The sequence below is a fragment of the Salminus brasiliensis genome, chromosome 4 (genome assembly GCF_030463535.1).
Source record: "Salminus brasiliensis chromosome 4, fSalBra1.hap2, whole genome shotgun sequence".
NCBI classification, from domain to species: domain Eukaryota; kingdom Metazoa; phylum Chordata; class Actinopteri; order Characiformes; family Bryconidae; genus Salminus; species Salminus brasiliensis.
In genome coordinates this window covers 50,179,453-50,202,273 of record NC_132881.1, presented here as the reverse complement: position 1 = coordinate 50,202,273, position 22,821 = coordinate 50,179,453, and the positions used below count along the sequence as shown (strand labels likewise).

Below are 22,821 nucleotides of genomic sequence, written 5' to 3'. Positions count from 1 at the left end.
CCTTAATCATAACCTTAATCTAATCCTAACCCTAAACCTAAACCCTAACCCTAACCTTAACCCTACCCCTAACCCTAACCCTAACCCCAGCGCCCAACCCTAATCATAATCTAAGACCTAACCCTAATCTAACCCTCAACCTCACACCTGTTCACTCCCTGCTTTACTGTAGCATTGGGGAGAGAGAACAGGTGAGCAAACAAGGCCAAGTAGATCTAGAGGGTGTCCTGCTCAGTCTAGTGGCACACTCCTCACTCTGCTCGCCTCACTCTGCTCTCTTTAGGCCTACTACAGGACCAAAAGCCCGATAGCAATGCTTAACAAGCGCTGGCCCGTGCACTACCCTTGATCTTCCTACTCAACCATGCAGTCTGATGGATTGTAATGGGGGAAGTCATTGTACATAACAAAAACCTAACCCTAACCTTAACCCTAACCTAACCCTAACCCTAACCTAACCCTAACCCTAACCCTAACCCTAACCCCAACCCTAACCCCGACCCTAACCCTAACCCTAACCTAACCCTAACCCTAACCCTTACCTTTACCTTTACCTTAACCCTAACCCCAGCCCCTAACCCCAGCCCCTAACCCTAACCTTAACCTAACCCTAACCCTAACCTTAACCTTAGCCCCAGCCCCTAATCATAACCTAAGCCCTAACCCTAACCCTAACCCCTCACTCTCCTGCCTGTTCCTAACGCTAATCTTAACCTAGTCCTAATCCCAACCTTAATCATAACCTTAATCTAATCCTAACCCTAAACCTAAACCCTAACCCTAACCTTAACCCTACCCCTAACCCTAACCCTAACCCCAGCGCCCAACCCTAATCATAATCTAAGACCTAACCCTAATCTAACCCTCAACCTCACACCTGTTCACTCCCTGCTTAACTGTAGCATTAGGGAGAGGGAACAGGTGAGCAAACAAGGCCAAGTAGGTCTAGAGGGTGTCCTGCTCAGTCTAGTGGCACACTCCTCACTCTGCTGCCTGTTCCTAACCCTAATCTTAACCTAGTCCTAATCCCAACCTTAATCATAATCTTAATCTAGTCCTAATCCTAACCTAAACCTAAACCCTAACCTAACCCTAACCCTAACCCTAACCCTAACCCCTAACCCTAACCCTAACCCTAGGCCTACTACAGGACCAAAAGCCCGATAGCAATGCTTAACAAGCGCTGGCCCGTGCACTACCCTTGATCTTCCTACTCAACCATGCAGTCTGATGGATTGTAATGGGGGAAGTCATTGTACATAACAAAAACCTAACCCTAACCCTAACCCTAACCCTAACCTAAACCCTAACCCTAACCCTAACCCAAACCCTAACCCTAACCCTAAACCTAACTCTAACCCTCAACCTCACACCTGTTCACTCCCTGCTTTACTGTAGCATTGGGGAGAGAGAACAGGTGAGCAAACAAGGCCAAGTAGATCTAGAGGGTGTCCTGCTCAGTCTAGTGGCACACTCCTCACTCTGCTCGCCTCACTCTGCTCTCTTTAGGCCTACTACAGGACCAAAAGCCCGATAGCAATGCTTAACAAGCGCTGGCCCGTGCACTACCCTTGATCTTCCTACTCAACCATGCAGTCTGATGGATTGTAATGGGGGAAGTCATTGTACATAACAAAAACCTAACCCTAACCCTAACCCTAACCTAACCCTAACCCTAACCCTAACCCCAACCCTAACCCCGACCCTAACCCTAACCCTAACCTAACCCTAACCCTAACCCTTACCTTTACCTTTACCTTAACCCTAACCCCAGCCCCTAACCCCAGCCCCTAACCCTAACCTTAACCTAACCCTAACCCTAACCTTAACCTTAGCCCCAGCCCCCAACCCTAATCATAACCTAAGCCCTAACCCTAACCCTAACCCCTCACTCTCCTGCCTGTTCCTAACGCTAATCTTAACCTAGTCCTAATCCCAACCTTAATCATAACCTTAATCTAATCCTAACCCTAAACCTAAACCCTAACCCTAACCTTAACCCTACCCCTAACCCTAACCCTAACCCCAGCGCCCAACCCTAATCATAATCTAAGACCTAACCCTAATCTAACCCTCAACCTCACACCTGTTCACTCCCTGCTTAACTGTAGCATTAGGGAGAGGGAACAGGTGAGCAAACAAGGCCAAGTAGGTCTAGAGGGTGTCCTGCTCAGTCTAGTGGCACACTCCTCACTCTGCTGCCTGTTCCTAACCCTAATCTTAACCTAGTCCTAATCCCAACCTTAATCATAATCTTAATCTAGTCCTAATCCTAACCTAAACCTAAACCCTAACCTAACCCTAACCCTAACCCTAACCCCTAACCCTAAACCCTAACCCTAACCTTTACCTTTACCTTTACCTTTACCTTAACCCTAACCCCAGCCCCTAACCCCAGCCCCTAACCCTAACCTTAACCTAACCCTAACCCTAACCTTAACCTTAGCCCCAGCCCCCAACCCTAATCATAACCTAAGCCCTAACCCTAACCCTAACCCCTCACTCTCCTGCCTGTTCCTAACGCTAATCTTAACCTAGTCCTAATCCCAACCTTAATCATAATCTTAATCTAATCCTAACCCTAAACCTAAACCCTAACCCTAACCTTAACCCTACCCCTAACCCTAACCCTAACCCTAACCCCAGCGCCCAACCCTAATCATAATCTAAGACCTAACCCTAATCTAACCCTCAACCTCACACCTGTTCACTCCCTGCTTAACTGTAGCATTAGGGAGAGGGAACAGGTGAGCAAACAAGGCCAAGTAGGTCTAGAGGGTGTCCTGCTCAGTCTAGTGGCACACTCCTCACTCTGCTGCCTGTTCCTAACCCTAATCTTAACCTAGTCCTAATCCCAACCTTAATCATAATCTTAATCTAGTCCTAATCCTAACCTAAACCTAAACCCTAACCCCTAACCCTAACCCCAGTCTTTAACTTAGCCCTAACCTGAATCCAGACCCTAATCCTAGCCTTAATTGAGCTATAGACACACACACAGACAGGCACAAACACCCCCCTTCTCTCTCCCTCTCCCACACACACACACACACACACACACACACACACACACACACACACACCTCCTCCTGTTAACACAAACACGGACATGCACAGACACAACCCCCCTTCTGTGACCCGGGAAAACTCATCCAATAGGATCAGATCCCCAGCCTTGACAGGCAGGCCCCAAATTTGGGCGTAAAGTCCACCCCTAGGGTATGAACAGACAGGGAGGACCCAAAGGGAGGAGAGAGGAGACCCTAATATCGAATATGCTAATTTCAGCCAGAATTCCCAGCAGGAGATGGAGAGGAAACTCACTCCAACCAACTTTAAAAGTTAATAACTCAAAAACTACAGCAGGTAGAAACACGGGGTTTTCTGCGTTGGAAAGAGCCCTCTATAACCCTCTATAATCCAAGCCACAAACATAAATACCCACCCTGATCCAGATTTAGGTTTCCAAAATAGCCCTGGCCACTCCAGCACAGGGAAATCCAGACGGGGGGAGCACTGACGGTAGAAGCTTGGCGGCATCACTCAAAGAGGTGAGGATGTTGTCCGCCGTTAGTGTACAACCCCAGGGGGTCCAAAGCGGTAGAAGCTTGGTATCTTTCCGAAAGTATTCTAGCGTCTTGGGGAATACCCGGCTAGAATGGTAGGAAGGCTATCCGCCGGCTTGGACCTCCACCCAAGACTGTCTGGGGGGTGACGTATTGCACGGTACCTACCTTCCCGAGTCTTGGTATCAACCACCTGGCAACGGGTGGTTGGGGCACGGATTCTGGACCCAGGGTCCTGGGAGGCAGTGATTTGTTCGCGGCTGGCCTTGGTCCCCTGGCCTCTGGTTTCCGATCTCTGGCTTCTGTCGGAGTAGGCCCCCACCAGCACTAAGCTGCCTTGGATACCTTGCGGTGTTAACGAACAGGCGGCTTGGGCACAGGATCTGGATGAACTGGGGGTCAGGGAGGCAGTGATCCGTTCGCGGCTGGCCCTGGCCCCTGGGGCTTCTGGAGACTCAGCCCTCACTTTCTCTCTTGGAGAAGGTGCCAGGGTAGGCCCCAAGATGAGACTCACTCACAGGCCCTGTCTGGATGACCTGGGAAACCTTGCGGTGTTAACAAAGGGTCATTTGGGCAGGGGGTAAGTATCCAGCCTCTCTGAGTCCACTTGGACAGCACGCAGGGAAGGTGGTCTGGGGCAAACAGACCTTAAATGGGTGCCCAGTCTTCTATCGGTGATTAGCACCAACAATGCAACAGTACATTTAACAATAGACCTTACCTAACAAGTTAGTTATACGTGACCTCACCTCAGCTTCATCTAAAATACCCTTTAGATCTAAAGCCTAAAATAGGCTACGCGCCCTGAGCATCTATCAGATGCCATAATATTAAAACCTAATTGGACATGGGACACAAGCCTAGGAATGATCAACCTCAGGCTGGCCGCCTCAGATGAGGGTGTATAGTGTTTAAGGCCGAAACACCTGATGACTCTGAGGTACACTACTGATGATGTGTCCTAAAATTATTAAAAACTTACAAACATCACTAAATCAACAATTAAATCTCCTCACTCTATTCAAGAGAAATTTGGGGATTATACACCGTCTAATTTAAAATAAGTCCACACCTGTTCACTCCCTGCTTAACTGTAGCATTGGGGAGAGGGAATAGGTGAGCAAACAAGGCCAAGTAGGTCTAGAGGGTGTCCTGCTCAGTCTAGTGGCACACTCCTCACTCTGCTGCCTGCGCCTAACCCTAATCTTAACCTAACCCTAACCTTTACCTTAACCCTAACCCCAGCCCCTAACCCTAACCTTAACCTTAACCCTAGCCCCAGCCCCCAACCCTAATCATAACCTAAGCCCTAACCCTAACCCTAACCTTAATCCTAATCTTAATCTAGTCCTAACCCTAACCCAAGCCTCTAACCCTAACCCTAAACCCAGCCCCTAACCCTAATCTTAACCTAACCCTAACCCTAAAACCCTAACCCTAACCCTAAACCTAACCCTGTTTAGTCTAGCAGTGTGTTCTTCACTCTGCCCTCCTCTCAACAGCTGACTCAATAATCACAGATTTACAAATCATATCAAATCTACTACACCTCAACCTCACACCTGTTCACTCCCTGCTTTACTGTAGCATTGGGGAGAGGGAACAGGTGAGCAAACAAGGCCAAGTAGGTCTAGAGGGTGTCCTGCTCAGTCTAGTGGCACACTCCTCACTCTGCTGCCTGCTCCTAACCCTAATCTTAACCTAACCCTAACCTTTACCTTAACCCTAACCCCAGCCCCTAACCCTAATCTTAACCTAAGCCCTAACCCTAAACCTAACCCTAACCCAATCTTAACCCTAACCCTAACCTTAACCCTAGCCCCAGCCCCCAACCCTAACCCTAATCTTAACCTAACCCTAACCTTTACCTTAACCCTAACCCCAGCCCCCAACCCTAATCATAACCTAAGCCCTAACCCTAAACCTAACCCTAACCTTAACCTTAACCTTAACCCTAGCCCCAGCCCCCAACCCTAAACCTAACTCTAACCCTAACCCTTAACCTCACACCTGTTCACTCCCTGCTTTACTGTAGCATTGGGGAGAGAGAACAGGTGAGCAAACAAGGCCAAGTAGGTCTAGAGGGTGTCCTGCTCAGTCTAGTGGCACACTCCTCACTCTGCTCGCCTCACTCTGCTCTCTTTAGGCCTACTACAGGACCAAAAGCCCGATAGCAATGCTTAACAAGCGCTGGCCCGTGCACTACCCTTGATCTTCCTACTCAACCATGCAGTCTGATGGATTGTAATGGGGGAAGTCATTGTACATAACAAAAACCTAACCCTAACCCTAACCCTAACCTAACCCTAACCCTAACCCTAACCCAACCCTAACCTTAACCCTAACCTTAACCCTACCCTTAACCCTTAACCCTAACCTTAACCCAACCCTAACCCTAACCTAACCCTAACCCTAACCCTAACCCCTAACCCCTAACCCTAACCCTAACCTTAACCCTACCCTAACCCTAACCCAACCCTCAACCTCACACCTGTTCACTCCCTGCTTAACTATGGCATTGGGGAGAGGGAACAGGTGAGCAAACAAGGCCAAGTAGGTCTAGAGGGTGTCCTGCTCAGTCTAGTGGCACACTCCTCACTCTGCTGCCTGTTCCTAATCCTAATCTTAACCTAGTCCTAATCCTAACCTTAATCATAATCTTAATCTAGTCCTAATCCTAACCTTAATCATACTTTAGCCCTAACCCTAACCTAAACCCTTAACCTCACACCTGTTCACTCCCTGCTTAACTGTAGCATTAGGGAGAGGGAATAGGTGAGCAAACAAGGCCAAGTAGGTCTAGAGGGTGTCCTGCTCAGTCTAGTGGCACACTCCTCACTCTGCTCGCCTCACTCTGCTCTCTTTAGGCCTACTACAGGACCAAAAGCCCGATAGCAATGCTTAACAAGCGCTGGCCCGTGCACTACCCTTGATCTTCCTACTCAACCATGCAGTCTGATGGATTGTAATGGGGGAAGTCATTGTACATAACAAAAACCTAACCCTAACCCTAACCCAACCCTCAACCTCACACCTGTTCACTCCCTGCTTAACTGTAGCATTAGGGAGAGGGAATAGGTGAGCAAACAAGGCCAAGTAGGTCTAGAGGGTGTCCTGCTCAGTCTAGTGGCACACTCCTCACTCTGCTGCCTGTTCCTAACCCTAATCTTAACCTAGTCCTAATCCTAACCTTAATCATAATCTTAATCTAGTCCTAATCCTAACCTTAATCATACTTTAGCCCTAACCCTAACCTAAACCCTTAACCTCACACCTGTTCACTCCCTGCTTAACTGTAGCATTAGGGAGAGGGAATAGGTGAGCAAACAAGGCCAAGTAGGTCTAGAGGGTGTCCTGCTCAGTCTAGTGGCACACTCCTCACTCTGCTGCCTGCTCCTAACCCTAATCTTAACCTAGTCCTAATCCTAACCTTAATCATAATCTTAATCTAGTCCTAATCCTAACCTTAATCATACTTTAGCCCTAACCCTAACCTAAACCCTTAACCTCACACCTGTTCACTCCCTGCTTAACTGTAGCATTGGGGAGAGGGAATAGGTGAGCAAACAAGGCCAAGTAGATCTAGAGGGTGTCCTGCTCAGTCTAGTGGCACACTCCTCACTCTGCTCGCCTCACTCTGCTCTCTTTAGGCCTACTACAGGACCAAAAGCCCGATAGCAATGCTTAACAAGCGCTGGCCCGTGCACTACCCTTGATCTTCCTACTCAACCATGCAGTCTGATGGATTGTAATGGGGGAAGTCATTGTACATAACAAAAACCTAACCCTAACCCCTAACCCTAACCCTAACTCCAGCCTCTAATCCTAATCTTAACCTAACTCTAACTTTAACCCTAGTCCTAGCCCCAGCTTCTAGGGCTAATCTTAACCTAACCCTAACTTTAACCCTAGCCCTAGCCCCAGCTTCTAGGACTAATCTTAACCTAACCCTAATCCTAATGTTAACCCTAATCCTAACCTAACCCTAGCCCCTTCAATCTAAACCAAAGCCTTAAACCCAACCTTTTACCTGAACCCCCCTAACATTACCAGCATAGCATCAAGGAGAGGGAACAAGTAGGGACACACACCCCCCCCCCCCCCCCCCCCCCTTTCACACACAGATACACAAACACCTCCCTTCACACATAGACACATGAATTTTGCAACCTTGCACACGCATGTCAAATGGCGAAATCTATAGTGTGCATGACTGGACAGCATTTTAAAATCTGCAGTCCTGCATATTGCACAATGACTGCCAGTTCAATCCAAAAACCCTGACCATATCCCTCACTCTAATCTAACCCAACCCAAACTCTCTCCCCCAGGATCTCACTCGACCATCTTGGATTCAGGGTTAAAAAGGACAGAAGGTGAGCATAGCATAGTTAATACATTTTGTTGTATGTGTTTGTTGCATCTAATGCGAGCCATGGTGATAAAAGGGAAAAAAGAAAGATAGGTGAAAGAGTGAATCAGTCAAAGTGTATTTAACACAGCCGTGAGACTTTACCTGCGACATTTTGCATTTTCTGTAACACTGACAATCCACAGACCATGACCATAACACTAATTTGACCAACCTTGATCGCAAATGACCCTGTGTTCCTTTTAATTCTATCCTTAATCTTGTATTTATTCTAACCTTAATGTCCAATAAATGTATGTTCTATATAATCCCAATAAACAATCAGGTTCGTATCTTATATATTCTGTCTAATGTGGCTGTTTTCCCCCAAGGAACCAGGAGGCCAAGGCTACAGCTCCCCCTCAAATGATCTAACCAAAGATTCAAAGTGTGTGGAATTTTTAAAATGACTTGAAATGTTTTAGATAATCATTAATCAAGTTTTTGCAGCAGGCCCTGAAGAAAAGGAAGAGTGGTTCTCTCATAGTCAGAGAGATATCTAGCACAGTTCTGGGTTCTTCTGATTGTTTTTTTTTTTTTTTACATTGTTTTCTACATAACTATTCATTCACACCAAGAACCCAAAAATGACTGGGTCATCAATATAAATATGTGCTGATATTGTGTTTGTTGGTGTGGCGCAACAGATAACACCATTACCTGCCAGTGAGCTAGCACAACATGTGGGAGACTGGGGTTCGATTCCTGGTCTGGGTGACTATGCTGCTGCGCTACGCCAATAAGAGTCCTTGGGCAAGACTTCTAACACTACATTGCCCCACCTCTGTAATATGAGTACCCTTTGTGAGTCGCTCTGGCTCTGCTCTGCAGATTACTCCACTATAACACTAAATCAGGAATTCCTGCCACAGTTTAATAGAGTCTCAGCTCTGATCATTCAGGCCATGGATGTGAATGTGCTTCCTTTGAGTGCTTTTGGTAAGTACTGATCACTGCATACCATGAACACTCCACAAGACCTGCCTGATGTTTTGGAGATGTTCTGACCCAATCATTGACAAGAACCAATCTGTGATGTTCTAGACAAAGTGTCTCAGATTCTTACGCTTGTCCATTTTCCCTGCTTCAACACTCTTCTGTTCACTGTTCACTTGCTGCCTAATATGTAGATCCCCCCTCAACAGGAGCCACTGGACTCCGATCATCAGTGTTCTTCACTTCACTTGGCAGTGGTTTTAATGGTATGGCTGATTAGTGTATGATAAGTGCAGTAGTGTATGTATAGTGCAAGTTAGTGTGTATATATTCTGTAAACATTGTGTATTTTAATTCACCTTTACTTGTATCAGTGTGATGTGACAACAGACATGATCGGATTCTGATGTTTGTGTTAACTTGCGCACTTTAATCAAGTTTGCAATACGTGTGTGCATGCATTGTCCCTTTGTCTGAATGAGGGTGACCCTCATTTACAATGTAGCTGAGCACTTAATGTAAACAAGAAAACAAATTAATTAACAGAAAAATTAATTAATAAAAAATAAAAGGAAACAATCAAGACCATAAGATTTGATATATGATGCAATTTATGGCATTCTTTTTTAAGTGGTCTTCTCAGGGTGGTCTGCATATTAAAGCACAGTGTCAGAAAGACCCTCCATCTCCTGATGAACCTACATAAAGAGACACCACATAAACCACCTTCACAAGAACATCATTACTCATTCAAAGTTAAACAGAGTTTATCATACCTGACACACAGTTCTCCCCTGGCCTCCTTTCCTCCTATGAATAATAATAATAATAATGTATGAAAATTTACTTTATCATTAATCAGAGCTACCTAACTGTGAATTTCCATACCAACAGTCAGTTAATCAGGTTTAGTTGATTTAGTTTCTGTAGGAAATATCTGAGACTGGTTACAGAAAGTCCTGATTTACAGAAATGATGAAATTGTAATAGTTTAGTTGTAATACAAACAAATAACTGTGGTGATAACTTCATGTGTATCAGGAAAATGTCATTATCACAATGTGATCATTTTTGCTTTATCACCGGGCCCTAGTGCTGCAGGCAGTCAAGAAGGAGGCAAATTCTGGACAGACCATAAACAACCAAAAAATTCAATTCCATTTAAGCTAGTCACAGTAAACTGAACTAAGTTTAAATGAGCTTACCTGTGTCTGATTGCCACACCTGTGTTAAATGAAGAGGCTACAGTTACAGAACAGCACTCACAGTTCAGATATCACTAAACTACACTTCATACGATCTTCTGCTGCTGGAATGTATACCAAATATATACCAAACATAAATGAATGACAAATATTGGAACCTGTGTTTTGGAGTTTAAGTGTGATAAATCTCAAAAATATGTGGACAGGAGCAGCTCTGTGGTCAGAAACTGACCCCAGTCAAGGGCTAGAGGAGGCTTACACAAACTATGCAGCAACAGATAATCTACATCCTCTAACTGAACATCAGCAAGGTGGAGCTATAGTGTAGGGGTTTCTGATAAAGTGTCCAGAGGTGTCAGTACATTTACAGCGTCAGTGTTTAGCAGACACTCTTCTCCACAGTGACTTTCAGTTTACTCAGAAAATACCCTTAGCTAGTTTGTACAGAGTTTAAAAGATCCTTCCAAGCTTAGATACTACTAAACACAGAAGTCAGTCTGGTGACCACAATACTCCATGTACTCTGCACTCCTAAGTACTCTTAAGAACTCTTAGATCGGAGGAGATCGGTCTTTAGTCTGCATACAGTTCGGACACAAAAGTCAATCTGGAGCTTCACATAAGGTATTGTCTTAATACGAAACTTACAGACACCATAGATCTGCAGAACCAGCCACCCAGCTATAAAGAGTGTCTCAGATGGTAGAACAATCACACGCAGATCCTCCACAGTCCGAGCTCCGCTCCCTGGAAAAGAAAAGTGATGAAAATGACATGATTAAATTTACTGTAAATACAATAACATTAATAACTGGTTAGCTTAGTGGTGCTGCAGGTAGTGTGCGCTGCTGTGTGAGGCCTTACTCAATCACTTACTCAATCACTTCTTTAAATCTAAGCTAAAAACTTATATGTTTAGTTTAGCTTTTGGTAATTAATGTTTCTTAGATAAGGGCTGGAGGTCCAGGGGTTCGCGGACCCAGGGAATTGTAGTACACTGAGATGCTGGAGCTGTCGTCTCGCTGCTTACACGCGATCACTCAGGTTTGTTGACGGTGGAGCAGATAGATGCTGGTGTTCTCAGGGTACGCCCGTGTCTGTGTTACCTTCTGGCTCTCTCCTTTTAATTATGCTGTGATAATCAGACCTGCCAGAGCTGTCAGACATACCCAGATGCTGATTCTCAACATTCTCCGCCCTTTACTTACTTTTCTCTCTTTACTTTCTTCGAGTAAATGGCCACCCAGCCCGACCTGCAGGAAGATTGCCCGCTGAGGTCCCCTCTACCTGCATCTAACCAGCTGCCACCTACCAGTCCGGCCAGCGGGTCCCCCCCAACCCGCCACCACCCATGGCTCACCCGCCTGCCGCTGCTGCCTGTTTGGTGGCCGTGCTGAAACCTAGACGGACTCGTGGCTGTCTGACACTATTAATATCACCACTATTAACTTTTTGTAGTATCTGCTTTGGTAATTTTTATCATTAATGTTTAAATAGTCTGGCCAGAGGAGGATGGGTCCCCCTTGTGAGTCTTGGTTCCTCCCAAGGTTTCTTGGTTCCTCCAGCTCTGAGGGAGTTTTTCCTTGCCACTGTCGCCGTTGGCTTGCTCACGGGGGTCTTCGACCCTTTATGTTATTCCTTCTTTCCTCTCTGTCTCTGTCCTTTATTAATTACTAATTATGTAAAGCTGCTTTGTGACGACAACAGTTGTAAAAAGCGCTATACAAATAAATTTGACTTGACTTGACTTGACTTCTTGAACACACTAATTCTTTCCACTAGGGGGTGCTGTATGAACGCTAATCTTCATGTTTATTTGAATCACTGATAAACACACACATTAATCGTATGATAATGGTGTATATTTTAATATATATATATTTTTTTTATATTTTGCATATCTTATACTACTAGCAAACAGAGAGAGGACGAGGAGGCTATTCAGGGCCATCTGAATATATACTCTTATTCTTGTCTGTACATATTTTATTTATGGTTTTATCTATTTATTAATTTTAATTTAATAGTTTACTACCCGTTCTAAAGCTCTCTGTTGCTCTAAAGCTGTTTTTGAGGTGAGATGATAAAGTGAAGTTAGCTAACAGAATGTTAGCATTAGCCTGTTTAAATCTCTCTGTGATGCGCTGAGAAACTGAGCATCCAGGATCTAACTGTTCCTTTCCATGATTGCTCAGCTGGACAGTTTGTGTTTCAGGTCAGATTAAAATGTAAGGTTTTCATATTTAATAATATAAATATATATTATATTTACAAAATATGCTGAAATAGCATTTATTCATTTATATCATGTGTAATGAATGATAATGAATTACAAACTAATTTACACACCAATTTTATACGATGAACAAAATCTTAATCTGGTCCCGGTGTTGACTTGGAGTTACTACTAAAAGTTTTGGTCATAACTCTGACTTGGCTGTAATGGCTCCCTCTGCTGGTCTTAGTGAAAATAGCACATGGCTAGCAATGGGCTTGGTCCAGCTGCGCCCTCCACCTGAGCCTTATCATTTGCAACCAGCTGCTAATTATTCTTGGATAGACTATAACTTATTTTAAGTGTCTCAGGTTTAGAGTTTAAACTCAGCTTTAGGTTTTAAAGTGAGTTCTGAACAGTTGCACTTCTTTGTTTATTCAGGTTTTGACCTTTGCTTGTGTATTTTGACCTGGATTTTGAATTAACCTGTGTTGTACCTGCTATGTTTCCTCTGCCTGTCTTGACAATGAGTACTGCTACAGCCATAATAAAGTCTGTCTGCACTTGCAGCCTGTCTCAACCCCTATGTTACATCGGCTCTAGACACCCACTGCACATTTATAGCTCAGCATGCCATATTACAATGTGAAGATTACCTGCTTTTAGGCACAGTTCTAAAACGAGAGCAATGGAATTTACAGTGTTCAGTCCCACGGCTCCAAATATGTAGATCACACAGTGAGGAATGTCTGTAAATCAGAGTAGATCACAGATCTTAAACTCTTTTGCTCTGTTTGCAGAAACAGAAAACTTTAGAAAACATTAATGTACACATTATAAAAACACTCACTGGGTAAATCATCTGGATGTTTGAAGAGGGATGTCGCTGCTGAGACATGGAGCAACGCAGTCAACGCCATATATCCCTTACCATCTGTAAACATCAGAAATATTCACTGTAGACTGAGGCAGCGTATTAAATATTAAAAACTGTGCAAATATATAAACAATAAGAGTCAATGCAAATAAACAGTTCTTCAAACCAAGCCTCTTTAGCAATAATTAAACCACTGATCAATAAACCTAACCTAATCTTAAAAGAAATACTCCCAATTATAATCAGACCTCTTAGCAATAGTTAATTCGTCCCTTAGCTTAGAGCATGTACCCAAAATTAAATTAGCAGTTATAAATCAGGAAATCTTGATCCTAGTGTATTGTCTAATTACAGACCCATCTCAAACTTGTAATTTTTACTCAGAGACAGCCCTTCAGACCCAATCACAGCACAGAGACAGTCCTAGTGAAGATTACAAATCATCTCCTTCTTGCCTCTGATAAAGGTTACGTATATTTATTAGCCCTACTCAACCTCAGTGCAGCCTCTGATACAATAGATCACACTATATTACTAGTAAGATTAGAGAAAATGGTGGGAATCACAGGGACAGCCCTATCAGGATTCAGATCATATCTAACTGAACTCTATCATTTCATAAAGATAAAAGATTTATCTTCTAATTACACAGAAGTAAGATTTGGAGTTCTGCAAGGCTCTATTCTAGGGCCGATATTATTTACATTATACATGTTACCACTAGGCTCAGTTATAAGCAGACATGATGTTAATTTCCACTGTTATGCAGATGACACACAGCTCTACATATCAGCCAAACCTGACGATAAATCTAGATTACAGAAAATTGAGTGTTGATAGTGAGAAGGATATAAAACTCTGGATGTCACATAACTTCCTTCTTAACAATAAAAAACCCAGGTCCTCCTTTTAGGAGTCATATTCAACTCAGATAATTCGAGCAACATATAGCCAATATTAGTAAAATAGCTTTTCTACATTTTAGGAACATTGCCAGACTAAGAAACTCCTTATTTCTACAGGATGGAGAAAAAGCTAGTTTAACTTCAACTGGTTCAAAATGCTGCAGCCAGGGTTTTTACTAAAACTAGAACATCTGTATATCATATCAGTCCACTTCTATCAGCACTGCACTGCTCCCAGTTCAGTTCAGTACTGATTATAAAATTTTTCTATTAACATATAAAGCCCTACATGGCCTCGCTCCTGAGTACCTGCGGGATCTTATTACTGATTATGAACCATCAAGATAACTTAGATCTCAGGATGCTGGACTCTTACTCATTCCCAAAATTCAGAAAACCTCAGCAGGGGGAAGAGCCTTTTCTTATAAAGCCCCCCAACTCTGGAATAACCTTCCAGATAATGTTGGGGACTCAGACACAGTCTCAGTCTTTAAATCTAGGCTGAAACTCATCTGTTTAGTTCAGCTTTTGGTAATTAATGTTTCTTAGATATAGGTTGCAGGTCCAGGGGTTCGAGGACCCAGGGAATTGTAGTACACTGAGATGCTGGAGCTGTCGTCTCGCTGCCTACATGCCATCACTCAGGTTTGTGGACGGTGGAGCAGATGGAAGCTAGTGTTTCAGGGAGCTCCCGTGTCTGTGTTACCTTCTGGTTCTCTCCTTTTAATTAGGCTGTTATAGTCAGACCTGCCGGAGTCGTCAGACACACTGATACTGCTCAACATTCTCTGCCCTCTATAAAATCCTCTCAGAACTAACTCTCTCTCTTTATCTTCTTCCAGTAAAAGGTCACCCAGCCCGACTTGCTGGAAGACTGACCACTGGGGTCCCCTCTACCTACGTCAGACCAGCTGCCACCAGCAGGCCACCCCACCAACCATGCCAGACCAGCTGCACACCCTCCCACCACTGCTATCTGTCTAATGACTGTCTAAATGGACTCTTAACTATCTGCCACTATTATCCCTATATTATTATACTATTATGACTATATTAAGTTCTACTACACCATGATTATTATATTATGATTATGAATATGTTGCACACCTGAGCAGTTCAACAGTTCAGGTGGTTTGGAAACTTTTAACAATAATTTATAAATAATTCTGATCAGAGGAGGATCGCCCCCCTTGTGAGTCTTGGTTTCTTTCTCCAGCTCTGAGGGAGTTTCTCCTGTACTGTGGTCTTTGGCTGCTCACTGGGGGTCTTAGGTTTTCATGTCTTCCTATGTTGTTTATTTTTTGTCTTTTTACTGATTTTGTAAAGCTGCTTTGTAACAACACCAGTTATAAAAAACTATAAAAATCAATGAATTGAATTATATCATTACATTCTGCAGACAACGTTAAAGACTTTATTTGAGACCTGGTAACATTCTGAATGTCTGACCTGAATGTCAGATCAGACTGAATTTATACTGGTGGGTTTTACTAAGATCAGATATAAAGCAGTGGTTACTAACTCTACTGTCATTTCTTACCTTTTTTGTTCCCCATGTGCTCATTTACATAATGAACACACAGAGCGCCAAATACTGAGGCCAGAACTGCAACCACAACAGCACAACACAAACCTGAAAGAAAAAGAATTGTATTATCAATTTTAATGATAAGATTTGGTTCAGCTAGTTCTGTCCAGATTTCTCTGTACTTCTGTACAGTATCTCTACACACAGATATTCAAACTCCAATCTTATCAAATTATTTCCTCTTTTTATAGAAAATGTATTTATACATTTATACATACACACATGGACAAAATTGTTAGTACCCCTCGGTTAATGAAAGAAAAACCCACAATGGTCACAAAAATAACTTGAATCTGACAAAAGTAATAATTAATAAAAATGCTATGAAAATTAACCAGTGAAAGTCAGACACTGCTTTTCAACCATTGCTTCACCTGAATTATTTAAAAAAATAAACTCATGAAACAGGCCTGGGCAGAAATGATGGTACCCATAACTTGATATTTTGTTGCACACCCTTTTGAGGCAATCACTGCAATTAAACGATTCCTGTAACTGTCAATGAGACTTCTGCACCTCTCAGCAGGTATTTTGGCCCACTACTCATGAGCAAACTGCTCCAGTAGTCTCAGGTTTGAAGGGTGCCTTTTCCAGACGGCATGTTTCAGCTCCTTCCAAAGATGCTCAATAGGATTTAAGTCAGGGCTCATAGAAGGCCACTTCAGAATAGTCAAATGTTTTCGTCTTAGCCATTCTTGGGTGTTTTTAGCTGTGTGTTTTGGGTCATTGTCCTGTTGCAGGACCCATGACCAGCGACTGAGACCAAGCTTTCTGACACTGGGCAGAACATTTCTCTCTAGAAACCCTTTATAGTCTTGAGATTTCATTGTACCCTGCACAGATTCAAAACACCCTGCGCCAGATGCAGCAAAACAGCCCCAGAACATAACAGAGCCTCCTCCATGTTTTATAGTAGGGACCTTTCTTGATATGCTTCATTTTTCCATCTGTGAACATAGAGCTGATGTGTCTTGGCAAAAAGTTCCATTTCTGTCTCATCTGTCCATAGGACATTCTCCCAGAAGCTTTGGGGCTTGTCAACTAGATTGGCAAATTCCAGTCTGGTATTTTTATGATTTGTTTTTAACAATGGTGTCCTCCTTGGTCGTATCCCATGAAGTCCACTTTGGCGGATAATGCGATCTCAGCTCAGCTGTTTGCGTATCGCATCTTCCTCTTCACAATACCCCATAGATTTTCCATGGGGTTAAGGTCAGGCCAATTTGCTGGCCAATTAAGAACAGGGATATCATGGTCCTTAAACCAGGTACTGGTTTTTACTTTTTGAATAGAATTACTGAAATAAATCATCTTTTTCATGATATTCTAATTTTATGACCAGCGCCTGTATGTGCAACTGTAGTCACAGGAACATCAAGCTGCTTGGAGATGGTCTTATAGCCTTTACCTTTAACATGCTTGTTGTCATGATCCACTCGGTGAGATAAGCTCAGTATCCTGAAGTAGCCCCAAAGGTTTCTAAGGTTCAATCTGCACCGCTGGTTCGTTCAGTAAGCTAAGTTAGCTACGGTTGGAAGAGTCCACTAGATCCAGTAGGCTCAACAAGCTCGACCGGTGAATACTGAGTCCAACAGGTTCGCTGAGTACAATGGGTGCATTGGGTGCAATTCTCGGCAACCGGCAGCGGACACGAGCCCTCCTTAAATATGCCAGCCACAGGTGGAACGCATTAATCTAATCGATGAATGGACACATGATGCTAACACAAACGTGAAACAAGATACAAACAATGAGTGTCAACGTAAAAGTCTGTGTCAACCTAAAAGTCCTGAAACATAACATGGCCGTGACTGTGAACGTGAAACCTCACGAACGCCTGCGGGCCGTGGCCCGAGACCACCCCCGGGGCAGGCACGGTGATGTGGGCGTGACACTTGTCTATAATTTTCTTTCTAATCACCTGAGACAACTCTTTCCTTCGCTTCCTCTGGTCCATGTTGAGTGTGATACACACCATGTCATTAAACAGCACAGTGACTACCTGTAGCCCTATATATAGGCCCACTGACTGATTACAAGATTGAAGCCTTAAGGCAAAGAATTTTTTTAACTGAATTATTTGACTTACTAGAATAATCATTTCAGCTTTAGATAGGTTACATAATGCTGCCTGAACAGGGACAGTCTGTGGAGGGATTCTCACCCCCACTGGCTTTCACTGCCAGACCATTTTGTAGTCATCTGTACATAGAGTCTAAGGAAAAGGAAGAGATTTCTGCATGTGATCAAGAGGAAGTGGCGGAGTGGCCATTACCCCCTCCTCCACCCCACCGAGGACAGCAATCAAAGCAATCTGGTAAAGCGTCTGACTTTAGAGGAAAGAGTCAAGGCAACAGCCTTGAAACAACTCTCTAGGAGATTCAAAGGTACACTGAAAAACACCATGACGATAGGAGAGGAACTGAGGACAATGGGAGCAGAGCTAAAACAGAATGTCATTGAAGAACGACTCACATTCAACTTGCAGCAACAGGACGAAAAGCTCAAGAAGGTCATCGAATTAGAGGTGCAGGAGCTGGGAAAGTCAGTTTCTGTTTTAAGAGAAGGGATAAACAGTTAGAGAAGCAACTTCGGTCTGTGACACCCTTGGCTTCCACTCCATTTCCATCTGCTCATCTTATGAACCATACCTCTGGACATCTTCAAACCAAACCAAGTGCTATTGGTGGCTGCCTTTCCAGCATGCATCTAAGTTGAGTCCATCAAGTCCTCACCCGTTTTATCTGGAACTGCTAAGGACTTGTTGAAAGCCGGAAAGAAGACACTCAGTTCAAGAAAGCCTTTCTCAGATAATATTTATCAGAGGACTATGAGGCTGAAGCAAAGAGGCGATTGAGAGACAGGAGGCAAGACATTCATGAAAGCATCTGGGATTTTGCCTTCCAGTATCAGGCTCTGTGTCTTCAATGGAGAGAAGACATGTTGAAAACTTGCTAAAGGCCATCCTGAGTAACTACAATCCACAGCTTGCAAGTTTGCTGGGAGAAACAGTGAAGTCGGTAGATGAGCTGGTAAGGGTTGGGGCTTTGGTGCTGCAAAGAGCTACTGGAGCCAAGCCCAACAAGAAAAGCTCAACCCAAAACCTGGGTCATGCCAATGTTCTCCAACATGCTCCATCTCAGGTCAACATCATCATAAGAAGACAAGAGCCACATGCCAAGGGTTATTTGAGTTTGTAGTTCTTCCCTTTGGAATGCTGCAGCGTCATTTCAGTGTCTGATAAAGACAGTCTTGCAGGACCTAAGATGGAAATCATGTTTTGTCTACATTGACATTTTGATCTCTTCAGCTTCCATCAAGCAGCATTTCAGCCAGGAGGGCATTAGCACTGAGCCCAGCAAGGTGGAAGCAGTGCAGAGTTTTCCCCAAACACAGTCGACCAGAGATTTGCAGAGTTTCTTGGGTTCAGCCGGTTGGTATCATCAGTTTAGCACACATTTTTCAGGAAGAACAGCTGTCCTGAATGCACTGAAAAGTAAAAATGCAAACTGGGCATGGACACCGCCCAATGGACTGGGCGGAAATTGCCAGTGCGCAGGAGGAAGATGTATCAGATGTATCATGCCTATCAGGGAGGAGGGTGAAAATCCAAGGCAAAGGCTGGACAGGATCCACTTTGTTCTAAAGATTTTATTCCATGCAGTGCCCTAGCAATATCAGGGTCAAACATTGCAAGTGGTGGTCCCTAACAAATTCAGGAAAGCTTTTCTCCAGTATGCCCATGATACTCCATTAAGTGGACACTTGGGGCAGCTAAAGACCCTTCTGCGGTTGTTGGATGTGGCACACTGGCCCTAAATACGAAAGGATGTTTGGGCATATTGTAAGGAGAGTGAGAACTGTCAAAAGTACAAGCCTTGTATCTCAAAGCTTCTACTCCGGTAGTAGAGCCTGGGTCCATGCTTGGTGTTGACCTTATAGGTCTACTGCCCAAAAGCCCACGGCAGAACAAACACCTTCTGGTTATCGTTGATTACTGCAGCAAGTGGGTGGAGATGTTCCCTCTTAGTGTTGCCAAGGCACCACAAGCTCCTCCTGTGTGTTCCAGAGTTCTGTTTTTTCCAGAATACTGCTTGGCAAGAGAGTATTCGGATTTCACACCTGTCGAGGTGGCTCTGGGGGAAAAAAGGTTTCTGAGCCAGCCACCAAGCCCGGAGCAAGGAGCTTATAAGGTCATCCAGAGGCAGCAAGACCTCATTAAGCAAGGTCGGAAGAATGTGGAAAAGGATGAAGTTAAGCAAGCTAAATACTACAACCACTGACAGAAGTCCGAATTCCATGAAGGCGATCTGATTTGGTTGAGGTCACTGTTCCTGATTCTGGGTTTACTGCTATTTTTGCTGAAAAATGGAAAGGTCCAGCTCATGTCATTTAATAACTTAATCCAGGCAATTATCAAATTTCCCAGAGATCCCAAACAGGTTGAGGTGATGGATGTGAGGATGCTGTTTGGGGACAACAGGCGACACCAATCTCCAAGATTTGGGTCTGAACAGCTCTCCATGCAGCTGGATCCTGAACTTCTTGACGGGATGACAGCAGGTGGTAGGGATGGGCCATCACCACATTGACCTATTGACTCACTGACCCAAAACACCAGAGCCCCCCAAGGATGTGCCTAGCCCGCTCCTGTACTCCCTCTACACCTGTGACTGCACAGCCAGACACAGCTCCAGGGTCATCATTAAATTTGCGACAATCAAAGACATGACAATCCTAGACCTGATCTCCAACGAAGATGAGACAACCTACAGAGAGGAGATCAGCTTCCTGTCACACTGGTGCCAGGAAAACCACCTTTCTCTTAACGTTAGCAAGGAGCTGGTACTGAACTTCAGGAAACAGGAGAGAGTGCACACCCCTGTCTCAATCAACAGGGTCACTGTGGAGAGACTCAGCAGCTTCAAGTTCCTTGGTGTTCACATCACTGAGAACCTTACATGGACAGAACACATTAGCACCTCTACTACCTCAGACGTCTGAGGAGGTTTGGTATGAACCCCAGCATCCTCAGGATGTTCTACACCTGCACTGTGGAGAGTATTCTGACGGGCTGTATCACCACCTCTTTATGGGAACTGCACTGCTCAAGAGCGGAAAGCTTTGCAGAGGGTGGCGCGCACCATCAGGGTTCAGCTTCCAAACCTTCTGGATTTAAACACCAGCTGCTGTCTGAGGAAGTAAAGGAGTATTATCAAGGACTCCACCCCCCCCAAGCCACTGCCTGTTCTCACTGCTGCCCAGCAGCAGGAGGTCCAGAAGCAGTCGGTTTTGAGAGAGCTTCTGTCCTCAAGCAGTTCAGCTGCTGAATGAACAATAGCGTAGAGGACCGGTCCACAAGCTATCTGCGCACCTCCACTCCACACAAACACACTACTACTGAAACTTTTGTAAATAATGCAAACATTCAGATTATATCAAACCTGCACATTTAACTGCTTAACCAGTGCAATATTGTAAATAGAGATTGTGTATAGTGTGTGTATAATGTGTGTGGTGTGTAATGTGTGTAATCTGTGTGTATAGTGTGTAATGTGTGTAAATAGTGTGTAATGTGTGTGTATAGTGTGTAAAGTGTGTATAGTGTGTATAGAGTGTGCTGTGTAATGTGTGTGTATAGTGTGTAATGTGTGTGTATAGTGTGTAATGTGTATATAGTGTGTGTGTATAGTGTGTAATGTGTGTGTATAGTGTGTAATGTGTGTGTATAGTGTGTATAGTGTGTAATGTGTGTGGTGTGTAATGTATGTGTATAGTGTGTAATGTGTGTATAGTGTGTAATGTGTGTGGTGTGTAATGTGTGTATAGTGTGTATAGTGTGTAATGTGTGTATAGTGTGTAATGTGTGTGTATAGTGTGTAATGTGTGTATAGTAAGTTAATGTGTAAATATTCAGTATTTCTATTTTGTACATTTGTGTTCTTTTTTGTAACTACGAGGGACAAGTTTTTCACTCACTGTTACACCTGTGTAATGTGACGTGACATTGAACCTGATTTAATTTGAATTAAGTATTAGAGAGAGGACAAGAGCTCAAAAACCATAAAACATAAAAACCCCTTGTGAATAAACCAAAGACAAGACCATCTTCACCATTAGTGTTGGACACACACAGAATTTGGCCTCCACCTTTAACCCATCCATGCAGTGAAAACCCGGTCATCAATAGCCTGGAGCTCTAAAGTCAGAATCTCCCTCAGAGCTGGAGGAAGAAACCTAGGGTTATGGTGAATAATAATAATCATAATAACAATCTTACAATCCACATAAAATTCAGTGTAGTTGGTAGTAGAGGGTGGGCAGCTGGCATGAGGCAGGTAGCAGGTTTCTGTATTTCTGAGAGTGTTAAGAACTGTTACTACATGATACATGTATAATAGTTACCCCTCCCCACCCAAGTAGGATTATTAATGTAACAGAGCATGCTGTTGTAATGAAATACATTACTAATTAAAGTACATATTTAATCACTGATGCAGAAATGTAAACCTGCCTCCAACGTCTCAGTTTAATGATGCTGCTGCTGTTAATTGGTCAAACTGAATTAAGCACTGATTTACCAAACCAGGTGTTGATCTGAGGAGAACTCTAAATAATACTAGACTCCATGAGGAGACCTTTGAAGATGTTCTAATGATGAACACAGTGATGGAGAACCACCACCACTTTCTGTAGGAGTGATATTATTAGTGTTTATTCTAATATTCTAAACGTGATTTACTGAGCAGATCAGTAGCACATTTATTCCAAAAGTTTGTTTATTGTATTGTGTATTTCAAATATAAAAACAAATTTCACAAATTTCATTACAAATAAAGAGATGCTTACTCCCTGTCTCTCTGTGTTTAGAGAAACATCCCAGTCTGCGGGAGCCACGGCGATGCAGCACACACACCACTGACACCCATAGGATGAGGTGTAATAGCGCCTCCAGTGGAAGTATCCATGCTGAAACAACACTAAGCTATGTAGGATTATACACTTTTATACAGACACATATTCCACATGTTCAGTACTGCATAAGATCATTAAATAACTTAAGTTTTTTCATTCATTAATTAATTTATTTTTATATTTATTTATAGATTGTCTCTGTA

General features: G+C 43.6%; 1 protein-coding gene across 2 annotated transcripts in view; it reads right to left on the bottom strand.

Annotated features, from left to right (window-relative positions):
• Positions 1-9,381: 9,381 nt before the first annotated feature.
• Positions 9,382-22,821, bottom strand: part of LOC140555024 (uncharacterized) — a 25,337-nt gene continuing 11,897 nt past the window's right edge. The window contains exons 4-11 of one of the 2 annotated variants that reach the window (XM_072678629.1): positions 22,553-22,672; positions 15,656-15,748; positions 13,184-13,267; positions 12,990-13,082; positions 10,767-10,865; positions 10,119-10,137; positions 9,690-9,723; positions 9,382-9,611 (exon numbers count right to left, since the gene is read on the bottom strand). In XM_072678629.1, the coding sequence (XP_072534730.1) occupies positions 9,570-9,611; positions 9,690-9,723; positions 10,119-10,137; positions 10,767-10,865; positions 12,990-13,082; positions 13,184-13,267; positions 15,656-15,748; positions 22,553-22,672 (584 nt within the window). In that variant the 3' untranslated portion in view covers positions 9,382-9,569. The remainder of the gene's footprint in view (positions 9,612-9,689; positions 9,724-10,118; positions 10,138-10,766; positions 10,866-12,989; positions 13,083-13,183; positions 13,268-15,655; positions 15,749-22,552; positions 22,673-22,821) is intronic. The other variant, XM_072678628.1, reaches the window with a different exon arrangement.